The sequence below is a fragment of the Herpailurus yagouaroundi genome, unplaced genomic scaffold, assembly GCF_014898765.1.
Source record: "Herpailurus yagouaroundi ecotype Mexico unplaced genomic scaffold, PumYag 162, whole genome shotgun sequence".
NCBI lineage: Eukaryota > Metazoa > Chordata > Mammalia > Carnivora > Felidae > Herpailurus > Herpailurus yagouaroundi.
The window spans coordinates 75,582,164-75,596,563 of record NW_024412403.1 but is presented as its reverse complement, the minus strand read 5'-3'; the positions used below and the strand labels follow the sequence as shown (position 1 = coordinate 75,596,563).

General features: G+C 38.5%; 1 protein-coding gene across 7 annotated transcripts in view; it reads left to right on the top strand.

The window, feature by feature from the left end:
• OPA1 (OPA1 mitochondrial dynamin like GTPase) overlaps window positions 1–14,400 on the top strand; it is an 87,024-nt gene that overhangs the window by 27,280 nt on the left and 45,344 nt on the right. For all 7 annotated transcript variants that reach the window (XR_005793358.1, XR_005793359.1, XM_040484953.1 and 4 more), the window contains 11 exons: window positions 717–821; window positions 2,504–2,590; window positions 4,108–4,221; window positions 8,353–8,433; window positions 8,560–8,634; window positions 8,949–9,020; window positions 9,104–9,203; window positions 9,520–9,650; window positions 12,233–12,305; window positions 12,400–12,472; window positions 13,796–13,911. Coding sequence is in view for 5 of the 7 variants with exons in the window: in XM_040484953.1 (XP_040340887.1) it covers window positions 717–821; window positions 2,504–2,590; window positions 4,108–4,221; window positions 8,353–8,433; window positions 8,560–8,634; window positions 8,949–9,020; window positions 9,104–9,203; window positions 9,520–9,650; window positions 12,233–12,305; window positions 12,400–12,472; window positions 13,796–13,911 (1,027 nt within the window). In the remaining 2 variants the exon portion in view is untranslated. The remainder of the gene's footprint in view (window positions 1–716; window positions 822–2,503; window positions 2,591–4,107; window positions 4,222–8,352; window positions 8,434–8,559; window positions 8,635–8,948; window positions 9,021–9,103; window positions 9,204–9,519; window positions 9,651–12,232; window positions 12,306–12,399; window positions 12,473–13,795; window positions 13,912–14,400) is intronic.

Here is a 14,400-nt window from a genome sequence, read left to right as displayed (position 1 = left end):
ATACATGCTCAGGTACTGTTAGTTATTGTTATTTTGTATCATTTTATTTATTTATTTATTAAAAAAATTTTTTTTAATGTTTATTTATTTTTGAGACAGAGAGAGAGAGAGCATGAACGGGGAGGGTCAGAGAAAGAGGGAGACACAGAATCCGAAACAGGCTCCAGGCTCTGAGCTGTCAGCACAGAGCCTGACGCGGGGCTCGAACCCACAGACCGCGAGATCATGACCTGAGCCAAAGTCGGACGCTCAACCGACTGAGCCACCCAGGCGCCCCTATTTTGTATCATTTTAATTACAGCATAAAATAACATGGAGAATGGGAAGAATTTGAATTTTTGTCAAATGTCCCCATAATGAAAATTTAAATTTTTGATGTGATAGGAAATATTACTTCAATAGAATGTACTTAAGAACTTGCTTCTTTAAATTCTTACATTTTAGTATTTTTAAATAACTTAATTTCTTCAGTGTAAATAGCAAAGAATTTTCCAAATAAAATGCCAAATTATAATAGAAAACTATAATGAATTCCACTGTTTGTGTGAGATAATATAATTTATTTTATTTCCAACATTTTCAAAGAAGCTTTATAAATGAAAAGCTCATTTTAAATAGGAGATATGACTTCAGGAATTTGGAAGATTTTAATTTAGACTTAATTATGTTATTAACCCATCTTTTTCTTACATAATTATGGTATTATTTTGTTGCAGTTAAAGTACCAGAGGATCTTGGAACGATTAGAAAAAGAGAACAAAGAATTAAGAAAATTAGTATTACAGAAAGATGACAAAGGCATCCATCACAGAAAGCTTAAGGTATTTTAAGTTTATCTGAATTTTGTTAGTTCCAGAAGTTTGCCATTTCACACTGTGCATTCAGTCAGTACGTTTTTAAAGCTGTAATATGTTCTATCCTTTTCTTTCTAACTTGATATCCTTGGGAGATTGGGAAGTCTTTCCTATCTTAAGACATTTCACAAATTATAGTCTCCAGACATTTGTTTCATACTAGGCCTATAAAATCTTCATACTTTTAACAATCATTTCTTGTGAATCAATTTATTTTTCTGAAATAGCCACTTTATCTTTAGGCTTATTTAATTTCTACGGCATAAAATCAGAATTGTGAGTTGATGGACATTTAGATATGACTTAGCTTCATTGCCACACTTGTATTTCCAGTGAATGATTAGTTCACTTTCTTCACTTTTATAAGAATTCACGTTTTTTTCTGGAAGGTTTCTTAGGTATTTTAGAGAATGTTGGAAAAAAGTATATACTGGGATTGTGACCATCAGCACACTGGTAATTACCATTATTGGTAAGTTAAATCTTATTATTGCCCACTAAACCAGGCTGTATGTGCTGAATTAAATTGAAGTAATATTTTTAACTTGTATCTCATGTAAGTAAACAGTATTTGTGTATAGCAAACCTACAATAAATCATGACATGTATTCTGAAGCCAAGGTCCAAAGCTAAGTAGTACTAGTTTAACCAACATGTATTAGTAGTTCTGACTTTAAATCACGACTGCAAAAAACAGATAAATAGCATGGCTTTATTCACAAGTCACATGTGGCAATTGAGGGAAGTCATGTCCAAGTGTTAATAGAGTTCACCTCAGAAACAGTATTTTCTCTCATAAAATGAAATGGTAGTGAAAATTTCAAGAACTTTTTATTTTGGGGTGGAGGGCATAGCAGTTGTTTTCCATTTAATTACTTTGAGGTGTTGTGAGATGCAAGAAAACATAGGCCCCTCGTTTTGTTCCTACCTTGCATTGAAACTTGTCTTTAATTATTATGTGCTTGACAGTAACCCTTTTTTTCCCACCTGTTTTACTTATTTGTTGAGTCACTCATCAGATACTTTCTTCAAGCTTATTGTTTGCTGGGTTCCATGTTCTGTCCTGGTTCTACACAGAAAAACAATGCAGGATGTCTGTCCCTGATGCTCTCACTCCTTCATCTGCCCAGTTGTCACAGTACACATACTCATTCTTACTGATTTAACGGTCTTCTTGGTGACTTTTTTTCTCTACTTTTATCCTTTCTTCGGTCTCTGTTTCTCACCCTCTCTGTGTGTCTCCCTCTGATCCACATACCAAACTTGATAGAGGATGATTCCCTTGCAGTTGGTCACTGACTCCTTGTTTGGCCTTATGGTGTTAATGGCCTTCCTTTGTTGGGCATTTATTTTAGCTGTTCAGTGTTAAACCATAACGTCCCTCTTTTAACATTTCATTAGAAGCTTAGGAAATCCTCGTTAATGTACTTTATTAAATCAGTATATCTCTGAATAAAATAAGATGGATAAGAGGGAAATGGAATTTCATGCCACACTGTTTTACTATGAATGTGTATTTATATAATTGGAAAAAAACAATACAGTCATTATGGAAACACATTTTGGATTAATCAGCTTTTTTTCTCTTGACACATCTGATTTTTTTTTAATGTGTTCACTGTTTCATACTAATTTTTAAAATTTTGTAGAAATCCTTGATTGACATGTATTCTGAAGTTCTTGATGTTCTATCTGATTATGACGCCAGTTACAATACACAAGATCATCTGCCAAGGGTAAGTGAAAAATTAATACATAGTGAACTTGCTCATTAGCAAAAGAACACCTTACGTTTTTTATAATATTTATTTATTTTTGAGAGAGACAGAGACAGAATGCTAGTGGGTTAGGGGCAGAGATAGGAGGAGACACAGAATCCAAAGCAGGCTCCAGGCTCCGAGCTGTCAGCACAGAGCCCGACGCGGGGCTCAAACTCCTGGGCCGTGAAATCATGACCTGAGCCGAAGTCGGACACTCAACCGACTGAGCCACCCAGGCACCCCAAGAACACTTTACGTTTTAAAAAAGTTCTGTGTATATATACCCAGACACACAATATAGACATATACATATGTGCACACCACACACAGACATAAACAGAGACATATGTCTTTTACCTATATAATATTATGTGTTCTACATGATGTCGTAAGCATTGAATGTTGTTTGGCTGTTTTGGTTCACTGGCCCATTTGGCCCATTGTATAAATATACACGTTGAATTTATGTGTAATGAAGGAAGGTTATCAGGTATCTGCCATTATATATTTGTAATACCCATGGTACTAAAATACCTGAATAGTGGATTAAATTAGTGAGGGAAATTTAATTTCACAGAATTGAAAATGTCTTTGTAAAGAGTAAACTAGCTATGGAAAAGATGTGTACAACAGAAATGGTATGGTTTTAGAAGTAGTGGTTTAATTAGCATAAGGGTTTTTTTGTTTGTTTTTTTTTTTTTGTTTTTGTTTTTGTTTTTGTTTTATTCAAGTCAGTTAACATACAGTGTAGTCTTGGCTTCAGGAGTAGAACCCAGTGATTCATCTCTTACACATCACACTCCGTGCTCAGCTGTAAAGTGCCCTCCTTAATGCCTGTCAGCCATTTAACTCACCACCCCCCCACCCTTCCCCTCCAGCACCCTCAGTTTGTTCTCCGTACTTAAGAGTCTTTTATGGTTTACCTCCCTCTGTTTTCATCTTATTTTTCCTTCCCTTCCCCTATGTTCATCTGTTGTTTCTCAAATTCCACATATGAATGAAATCATGATATCTGACTGACTTATTTTGCTTAGCACAAGTCTTTAATAAAAATTTAGTTATAAATAATGGATCCAATTAATATTTTCCTGTTTATATTTTCAATAGGCATATGTGTATTGGCCATCTTTGTTTTCTGGATGGTGTTTTCAAAATCATTTAGCTGTAGCTATTTTAAAAGACTAAAAAAACCTCAGCAGTATTTCAAATCTATTTAAATGTAAGTTTGTATTAAAAACTCTGGGGCGCCTGGGTGACTTAAGTGTCTGACTCTTGATTTTGACTCAGGTCGTGATCTCATGGTTCATGGGATCGAGCCCCATGTTGGGCTCTATGCTGACAATGCAGAGCCTGCTTGGGATTCTCTCTCTCCCTCTCTCTGCCCCTCTCCCGCTCGTGCATGCTCTCTTGCTCTCTCTCTCTCTCTCTCTCTCTCTCAAAATAAATAAACATTTTTTTAAAATGTGAATAAATGTTATTTGTTCTGTGATAAGGTTGTTGTGGTTGGAGATCAGAGTGCTGGAAAAACTAGTGTGCTGGAAATGATTGCCCAAGCACGGATATTCCCTCGAGGATCTGGGGAGATGATGACACGTTCTCCAGTTAAGGTAGGACAGCAGGCCATCTGGGCGAAGCCCCTCAGGAAAGTAGCAGCTTCCGTCGAGTTTGTTCATTGTGTTGAAATGAAGAATTGTAAATGAGAAGACTGACACATAGCACTGGGAAGTACTCCTGTTGTGGAAATCGGTGGAGACACAGCCAGGAGGCCATTGTGACAGTTGCTGGGCAGGTGAGGGGAGAGAGATGGGAGAGGAGGGCAGAGGCGTGGTGGGGTCAGACTGCACTGAGCTGTTCATTGTTAGGACTCTAGATTTTATTCAATGTGAGGTTAGTGAGAGGCTAAGTAAGAGAATGGGAATATTGGCCATGGAGTTAGTAAATATAAATTTCCTAGTTTTACTGTAAGAAGAGTAGAGAAATGGGGTAGCAACAGTGGAAATATGTTGGGTAAAGGGAGAGATTTTTATATACTGATTGTAATGATCTAGTTTCAGAGGTAAAAATGATGTAAGAGAGAGGGAACGATTGTAATAGCAAAGGCTTTGAGGTAAACAAGGCTGGGACTCGTTTAATACATTCCAGCACTGTTTGAGGCAGTGTGTTGGTAAACAAAACAAAGATCTTTGCCATAATGGAGGATACGTTCTAGTAGAGGAAGCAGACAATAAATAGTAAACAGAATAAGTGACCAGATTATGTAGTATGTTAAAAGATGGTGGGTGTTTTGCCAAAAAAAAAAAAAAAAAAAAAAAAAAGTGGAGCCAGACAAGGGAAATGAGGCTGCCAGGGTGTTGGTAGACTGCATTGAGAAGGTGACATTTGAACCAGGATTTGCACTAAGTGAGGGAAGAAGTTGTGTGGATATCTAGTCTACGAGTGTTCCAGGCAGAGAAAAAGTTAGTGTAAAGCCCCTGAGGTGGTTAGGTGGTTTTCATGTTCGAGGCCAGTGTGGCTAGAGCACAGTTAGGATTAGCAAATGATGAGGTCAGAGTATGGATAATGGGAGAAAGGGAAAGCAGATCAGTAGGGCCTTGTTGGTCATCATGCAAACTTTGGTTTTTATTTTGAATAAAATAAGCAGTCCAGGGTTTTGAATAGAGCAATATTTTTCAAAGGCTCACTCTGGCTGCTGTTTTGAAAATAGACATAAGTTGGGGCGCCTGGGTGGCGCAGTCGGTTAAGCGTCCGACTTCAGCCAGGTCACGATCTCGCAGTCCGGGAGTTCGAGCCCCGTGTCAGGCTCTGGGCTGATGGCTCAGAGCCTGGAGCCTGTTTCCGATTCTGTGTCTCCCTCTCTCTCTGCCCCTCCCCCGTTCATGCTCTGTCTCTCTCTGTCCCAAAAATAAATAAATGTTGAAAAAAAAAAAATTAAAAAAAAAAAAAAAGAAAATAGACATAAGCAAGATGGGTAGAACCACGGAGACCACATGAGAAGCTATTGGAGTGTCTAGGTGATTCTTACACTAGGGAAGTAGCAGTGAAGGTGATAAGAGATGGTTGGATTATGTATCTATTCTGAAAGCAGCATCAATAGGATTTCCTCAGATACTTGATAGAGAGAGTCAGTTGTCAGGACAACTCCAGTGTTTTGGGCCTGAATAAATTTCCACATGTAATTGACATGGGGAAGTCTGGAGTAGAGTGAATTAGCTCTAGGAAGAAGATCAGGAGTTTGGGACTTGCAAGGGATGTTAACAAATAAATAGGCAGTTGGAGACACAAATTTGGAGAGAGGTCTGGGCTAGCGACATAAATTTAGGACTCGTAATCAAATATCTAAATGTGATATTTAACTCCATGATCTTACTGGGTAAGATCACCAAGGAAGTGAGGAGAGAGAAGACACAGGATGAAGGATTGTGTCCTGGGCATACCCAAGATTAAGAGGTTGAGGAAGGAGCAGACAACAAAGGAGCTACCAGTGTATTAGAGGGAATCAGAACAGTGCAGTGTAGTGGAAGTCAGGTCAAGAAAATACCGAGGGGGAGGTAGTGATCAGCGAGGTTGAAAGCTGCTGACAGATCAAGGAGGGTGAAGACTGAGAATCGACCGCTGAATTTACCAGTGGAGGCAATGAAGTAGAATATGTGCAAGTTTCCTTCTGCTTACTTCCCCTTGCTCAGTGACTCTAAGAGGCTAGATTATCAGCTGTTAAGTAAAGAGAAGGGAGAAACTGTTAAAGATTGAGCTAAGAAGGAAGACTTTCTAGGCCAGAAGTGAGTTGACAAGAGAAACTGAGAAATAATCGGGTTGCTGAGCCATACTGAGGTCCCCATTAAGATCTGTGGACATAAATTTGAGGGGAAGCTGTATGGTTGTGTATTGTTTTCTTTTATGTCAGGTAGTCAGGTACAGAGTAATTGGAGAATTAGAAAATTGACACCATCAAGAATGAAGACCAGAATAGACAATGAGGCTGATTCTAGAATCTTCCAGAAATGAAGCGGTCTAGTGTGTTCCATACAGAGTGCACTGTTTTGGGTCTGGGTGTGAACTCAACTATGTTGTGTAAAACTAGTTTCCTTTTCATTGCTCTATGGTTTTGTGTGAATGTACCCAACTTTATAGATCCATTTTCTATTGATGGGCACTTGGAATACTTCCATTGTGGGGGGAAATTGACTACACCTCATGCCTTGCTCTATAATCATCTCTAAAAACATTGTAAACGTAGCTTCTGCATTGTGAGCAGCACTGTAATTATAGCAGCTGTGGACAATGTTATATTTTAGGAAGGGGTTAATTTTCTTCTGGCAGGTGAGTAAATCATGGACAGATTCCCTTGAAACATAAAAGGCTGGGTTTTTTGTTTTGTTTTGTTTTGTTTTTTTCCAGTTCACCATTACTCCTCTAGAATTTGCTAGAAGACTTCTCCTTGATGGACTCGGAACTCAATTTTTGTCTCTCCTAAACAAGTTGCCAAAATCTTGACTTAGCCTTTTTAGCAGCTTCTTTCTGCTTTGTTTCCACATGTGCAAATGCCTTACAGGGGGCAATTGTGCACAAAAAGTAGGGCTTGGTTTTTGGAGATTCATTTCTGCTGTCCATTTTTTTCTGGGGCTTTAGCACCTTAAATTCAGGGCTGCTTGATACCCTGATCTCTGATTTTGTCTCCTCAATCCAGTAAGACTGGTAACCTTTTCTCCAGTGCTACCATGTTCCACAAATCTGCTAGCACCCTGAGAGAAAACAGCCATCAGAATGTGTCCCTAACATCCTCGGGGGTCTTGGACTGAGTTCAGGCTGCCATGGTTGCTTTCTGATGCTTTCAACCCGCTGGATTTTATTGGTTATCTAGCCCGCTTTAGGTAGTCTCACTAGAAGGAATTGTATTTTAAAAATGAAACTGGAACATTATAGAGAAGCTTGAAAAGTTAGAAAAATAAGAAAAGAAAAGAAAGAAAGAAAGAAAAGGAAGGAAGGAAGGAAAGAAAAAAGAAGAGAAGAGAGGAAGGAAGGAAGGAAGGAAGGAAGGAAGGAAGGAAGGAAGGAAGGAAGGAAGGAATGTGAAGGTTAGAAGTTCTCAGGAAGGCCCTGTTCACAGGGCCTTGCATTGTTAGAGAATTCCTTATGCAAACATCACTCACTCCTTGGGCGAAGGCTGCCTTAGTTCCTCTGTGGTCAGTACCACTGTCTTTTGTGTGCACCTAGGTTTTACTATACTGTCGTGTCAGCTCTGTGTATACTTCTCCCAGAAGCAGTGAGGTCTAAGCCAGGGACGGTCCCTTCTTTGTTTCCCTCCTGCAACACTTGCACAGTTAGCCCTCAATAAATAGAAGTTGAGTAAATGAATTGTCCTTTACCTAAATTTACCTTTGAGGTTAAATGCAAGATTTTCTTTTTGTTTTTCAAGTTTTAGATTGATGGTTTTGTGCTCAGTACTCTGTGTAGCCATTAACTGGGAAAAGAGAGGGGCAGCAGCACTTTCAGTCGTGAAAGAGTAGCCGCAGGCTTGTTGGGAAATTATGACACTTGTGACAGATGTATGGACAACACAGATAAATAGTTCTGTGATCTCTGCGCTGCCATGTTGACAGCCCCCAGGGATGCTCCTGGTGTGTGCTGCGAAGGGACCTGATGCGTGCAGTGCAATGGTCCCGTCTAGGCTGTGTTAGTGCTGTGGGAGTCAACGTGAATTGTAAATGCACTGTTGCGTGTCCATTTTCTGTTAATTTCAGGTCACTCTGAGTGAAGGTCCTCACCACGTGGCCTTGTTTAAAGATAGTTCTCGGGAGTTCGATCTTACCAAAGAGGAGGATGTAAGTAGAATTTACATGAGGTTCATGTGTGTAACTTGATAATGTGTATAAGCTTATGAACGACAACTAACTGGAATATTTGTTAAAGGAAGATTATCACAGGATTTTGTTGTTTTCCATTAATAGCTTGCAGCACTAAGACATGAAATAGAACTCCGAATGAGGAAAAATGTGAAAGAAGGCTGTACTGTTAGTCCTGAGGTAAGTGTTGTAGTTCATTTTAACAGTTTTATGGAAAGTGTTTTATGGAAATCCAAATGATTGGAAATAAATCATGATATTGGCATTCATGTTTAGAGAATACAGCTGTTTCAAGACAGATTTTTTTTTTTAATATTCCAAATAATGTATCATTTGTGAGTAATTTTCTAGAGTGATTAACTTTTAGGATCAGAGAAAGGGTAACTTTTTTGTGAATGGATGAGATACAGAATTTTTAGAACACGTATCACCAATAAATCCCTAACAAACCGCCCCCCACAATTAGTTTCCTTTTGTTTTGTTTCCCTGAGTAGACCATATCCTTAAACGTAAAAGGCCCCGGACTGCAAAGGATGGTGCTTGTTGACTTACCAGGTGTGATTAATGTAAGTATATACAAAACTTACGTTTTATCTTGTTCCTATTGTGGAAAACATGTATAATGACATTTAAAACCTTTTTCTTCAAGACTGTGACATCAGGCATGGCTCCTGACACAAAGGAAACTATTTTCAGTATCAGCAAAGCTTATATGCAGAATCCTAATGCCATCATACTGTGTATTCAAGGTAAATCTTATCAAAAGGTTTTAATTGCACCAATACGCTTCTTTCCTTAGCAATCTTAAGCTTTGCACGTTACATAAACATACAACATAAATGTCTTGCCCTCCTGTAAACCATTCGTTTTATTAGTAAGTAGAAATGAAATTAAGAATATTTTGATAAAACATCACAGAAATTTTTATTAGCTAGAATTTCTTTTCATAACTAAGATAAATGTATTAAGAAAAATTTTCTTAGTATAATGTAGATACAAGGGTTAAAGTTACAAAATCTACTTGGCAATCATTGCAGTGTCATTTTTCAATTTTTTTTTTTTCAGATGGATCTGTGGATGCTGAACGTAGCATTGTTACAGATTTGGTCAGTCAAATGGATCCTCATGGAAGGAGGACGATATTTGTTTTGACCAAAGTAGACCTGGCAGAAAAAAACGTGGCTAGCCCGAGCAGGGTGAGGACAAGCTCTTTATTATGAGAGAACAGATTCTTTGTATAAGCGTCAGCTGTAGCAAGAACTGGCTATAAAAACAAAAGAAACAAGCAATCAAAAAGTCCTTGTGGAATACTTTGGTGGGATTTTTCTCCTCATTAAAAACAAAGTATTATAAAGTTACAGTAAATTACTTAAGTGTAATTTTGAAGTATAAATAAAATTCCATAATTTCAGTTAGTTTGCTTCAGAAATTCTTAAATTACTAATGTTGCTTACTCTAATATAATCTTACGTGCTGATGTGCAGTCATTAACTACTTCTTAATTAACCACAAAATAATGATTGTGGTGTTTCTTTTCTAAATTTGTTTTTAGTTGATTTTCATAAATTAGTGTAAGACTAGTCACACTATAAATACCTTCTGGACATTGTGTATACTTTTTTTTTTTTTTTTTGCTAATATTATATTTCCCAACTGCTCAAAGACTGTGAAGCAGATTTTTATAATAGAGAAGGCACTGGATTGGTGTTATGCCTCAGCATTCTTATCTGGCCACCAACTGGCCATGTGTCCTTGGACAAATCTTGTTACTTCTCTGCATCGAGTTAGTGCCTAATCCATGCTATCAATCTAGTTGGTGTCTTAGGGTCATTTTCATTTCTGAAATTCTGCGACTTCTATTCATGGAGTTCAGTGTCCCTCCTGTCCTTCTGTAACAACAAAAGAATTTTATTTCAAGGTAACGTTGTAAGTCTTACTAGGGTGCCAGTCTTGACGTAGGGCATGTTCTTTACCAAAGGTAAAGGCAGAAGGTAGTAGTGGTTGCAAGTATAGATTTTGTAGCCAGATTGCTTGGTTTCAAAAGCTGGCTCTACCTTTTGCTAGCTGTGTCATGTTGGGTAAATTTTTAAACTTTTTCAGTGCTTTAGGCTTCCTCATCTGTTGGAAATGAAGATACTAATGGTACTATCTCATAGGCTGTGAAGGTTTAATGAGTTAAATATTTGTTGTAAAGTGGTTGAAATAGTGCTCTAACATTGCAAAGTCTTATATACATGGTGGCTGTCATCTGTTATTATTGTTATATCTCTGTCCCTCATAGAACATCTGCCATTAGAACTACTCATCCCTTGTACTACTGCATAGAGTTTCTCTCCTTCCCACCTGAAACATCTGGGACTGTGCCTCTTGTGCTGGATTCCCAGGACAGACCACCCCTAGGTTCACTGATTCTGTAGAAGAACTCACGGGACTCGGCACATAGTCGTCCTTATGCCTAAGATCTATTAACAGTATTGGATGCAAAGCAAAATCACGAAAGGCTAAATAAAGTGCAAGAGCCTGGTGTCTGGAGGAAACCCGGCTCAGGTTTCCAAGAGCCCTTTCCTAGTAGAGTCATGTGGGAAATGCTCAATCCCTCCAGCAACAAGTTTCTCATGAGACTCGGCACCTGAGGTTCTTACTGGGGGCTGGTCATGTAGGCACCCTCAAGTACCAAAATTCCAGACGCCCAAAGGAAAGCCAAGTGTTCAGCCGAAACCACACTGCTTGCACAATGAGTCACTGTTATGTGGAGAAAGTTTTATGTCAATGTGGGAATTGTTTACCAGTGAGGTCCTCAAATGCCAGCCAAGGACGAGCAGACCTTTCTAAGGACAGCAATTTCAGGCCTGCTGTGTTAACTCTTCTGTGCGCAACCTCCATGGCCTTTGCTTTGCCTTATTTTGAGGGGGAGGCCTGCTGTGGCGGTTTTCGTCCTGGTTGGAGGAGGGGAGAAGTGAGGTAGAAGCAAATTCTGTGCCTCTTTCCCAGCTCTCTTTATTTCTTTCATGTCTTTCCCCTCTTCTCTAGGATAGTTTATATTTTTTTGAAATGCAACTGAAATTTATATCGGTCCTTTTTTATACCAAAGCTTCAGCATTGGCTTAGGGCTGTGACTTGTCTTAGAGGATGGATTCTTACCTGCAGTATTAATTTGAATAGGCATAGGGAGCAGGAACTCTTACATTGTATGAGGGATTGATCTCTGTGGAAATGTGCATTTTCCTGGGGACAGGGTCTCTAGCTTTTATTACGTTTAGAAAAGGGTTTTGACCCTAAAAGAGCCAGTGGATCCCAATATTTGTAAAAAAAGAGAAAAAGAAGTCCAACTTGGTTAGGATTTATATATTTGAAGAAAAGTACGGGAAAATAAAAACAGCAGCTACTATTTATTGAGCGACTCTGCGTGCCTGGCACCGTGGTAACGTACCTACCATATTGCCTCATATCATGTTTTCAGCCATCATTTTGAAAAAGTTCAGCAGCTTACTTAAAGCTGCGTAGCTAAGGAATGGAGGAGCTGAAATTAAACTAAGGTCTGACCCCAAAGCACTGTACAGAATTCCCAGTTTTCATAATGCATCTTGTAGCGTAGTGAAATTAAATGTGTTTTTTCCCCTCAAGTAGCAATCAAAAAGCATTTTAATACTTTTGTATAGATTTATATATTTGAGGGTGTATATACAGCATTATTAAGTTTTCTTTCTGAATAGTATATTATGCTTCAAAAAATTATATAAACCTGCATCTCACATTTATTTCCCACTTTTAAAAATAGATTCAGCAGATAATTGAAGGAAAACTCTTCCCAATGAAAGCTCTAGGTTATTTTGCTGTTGTAACAGGAAAAGGTATGCAAAGATGGATTCTTACAATTTCAGTTTTTGTTGTTTTCAAATAATAAAGATTAATTTTCTTAGTGAGAATTTCATTGTCTTTCCCTAGGGAACAGCTCTGAAAGCATTGAAGCTATAAGAGAATATGAAGAAGAATTTTTTCAGAATTCAAAACTCCTAAAGTAGGTACATGTTTTAAATACTTGGAGGGAGTAACTTAAGCTGTTCTCACTTAAAGTTTGCTTTATAGCATTAGTTTATCATTGAATTTCCAGAATTTTTCTGAAATAGTGATCTGGATGTAATAGGCAGGCCTGCAGGCTACTAAGAATTAGGAGCAGCTTGGGGCGCCTGCGTGGCTCAGTCAGTTAAGCGTCCAACTTGGGCTCAAGTCGTGGGCTTGTGGTTCGTGGGTTCAGGCCCCGCGTCAGGCTCTGTGCTGACAGCTCAGAGCCTGGAGCCTGCTTTGGATTCTGTGTCTCTCTGTCTGCCCCTCCCCTGCTCATGCTTTGTCTCTCTCTGTCTCTAAAAGTGAATAAACATTAAAAAAAAAAAAAAAAAAAAAAAAAAAGAATTAGGAGCAGCTTATCACATGGTACAATACATGCTCGCATGAAAACCTGCCCCTGGGGATATGGGCACTGAAGGACAACACGGACACATCTTTAGTTGTTTTACTTATGAAGTGACTTTTTTAAGATCAACACTTACATTTTTATTTATTTATTTTTTTGAAGAAACCCATCCTTCTGGTATTTATGTTTACTTATTTTTTAAGTAAACTCTGCCCCCAACGTGGGGCTTAGACTCAAAACCCCAAGATGAAAGATGAAGAGTTGCATGCTCTACTGACTGAGCCAGCCAGACGCCCCCAACAATTCAAAATTTAGATTTTTAAATACATGTACTCGTTTCTCTTTCAGTAATGGGGAAAGTGAGAGTGGGGGTTCGGGATGTCAAACGGGTATCTTTAAATAGATATTGACAGAAAATAAGATCCTGAAAAAAAGTAAAAAGGAAGAGTTAAATGATAACTGAATTACCTTGTATGTAGAGAGTCTCTTAAAATGGCAAGGTATGTTTGCCTCTGCATTAGTACAGTAAATCAAGATAGTTCTTGCAAACATAGTCTTGAGTCTTATCTATGGGGACGGGAACTGACAGGTGTAGAGAACTGAGGCGTCCAGCATGGTAGGCACTGGCCTCGGGTGATTATTTAAGTGTGAATTAGTTAACTTTAAAGAAATTAAAACTCCAGTTCTTCAGCACACTAGCCATACACTCCAAGGGCTCAATAGCCCCATGTGGCTGGTAGCTGCCATGTTGGATAGCTCAGATACAGGACATTGTCTGTATCACAGAATGTTTTATTGGGTAGTGCTAGTATAAAATGTGAAAGTGGTATTCTCATTACATTATCATAACGAGCACGTTTCCAAATTTGGTGATAGTTATCGTCCTTCTTGCCATTTTTATGTACTTTAGCTTTTATTATTTTTTAATAGGACAAGCATGCTAAAGGCACACCAAGTGACTACAAGAAATTTAAGCCTTGCTGTATCAGACTGCTTTTGGAAAATGGTACGAGAGTCCGTTGAGCAACAGGCTGATAGTTTCAAAGGTAAGTTGGCTGTTTAAAATAAGCTGACAACTTTAGACATTTTATTAGTTGGCAAGGTTAGGTATCCGTCAGATTTGTTATTCCTTTAACAGTGGCTTTTTACTTCCATTTTCTGTTAGATAATATGTGGAAAATGGAAAAAATATAAATCTTTAGTTGTTGTACGAGAACACTTTCACCTTCAGAGGAAACATCCCAAGGAGGACTTTGCAGATTTTCAACAGAGTAGAAAGTTTGCAGTAGTGTTTGAGAGCAAGAGCTTAGTAAACCATAGTGGACTTAGATTCCCCCTTCTAGAGGGAAGAGGGGACTGGTGTTGGGGGGCAGAGCAGCCTGTGCTTCAGCTACTTTGTACCAGTTCCTGAATGCCACGCTTTCTTGCTCCTTGGCTTTGCTTCCATAGTTTCATTTGATGAGAGTATACTTACCTTCCCTTTTCCCATGTAGAAAGTCCACCTGCTGAGTCCCTCAGCAACCTTAAGAGTATTG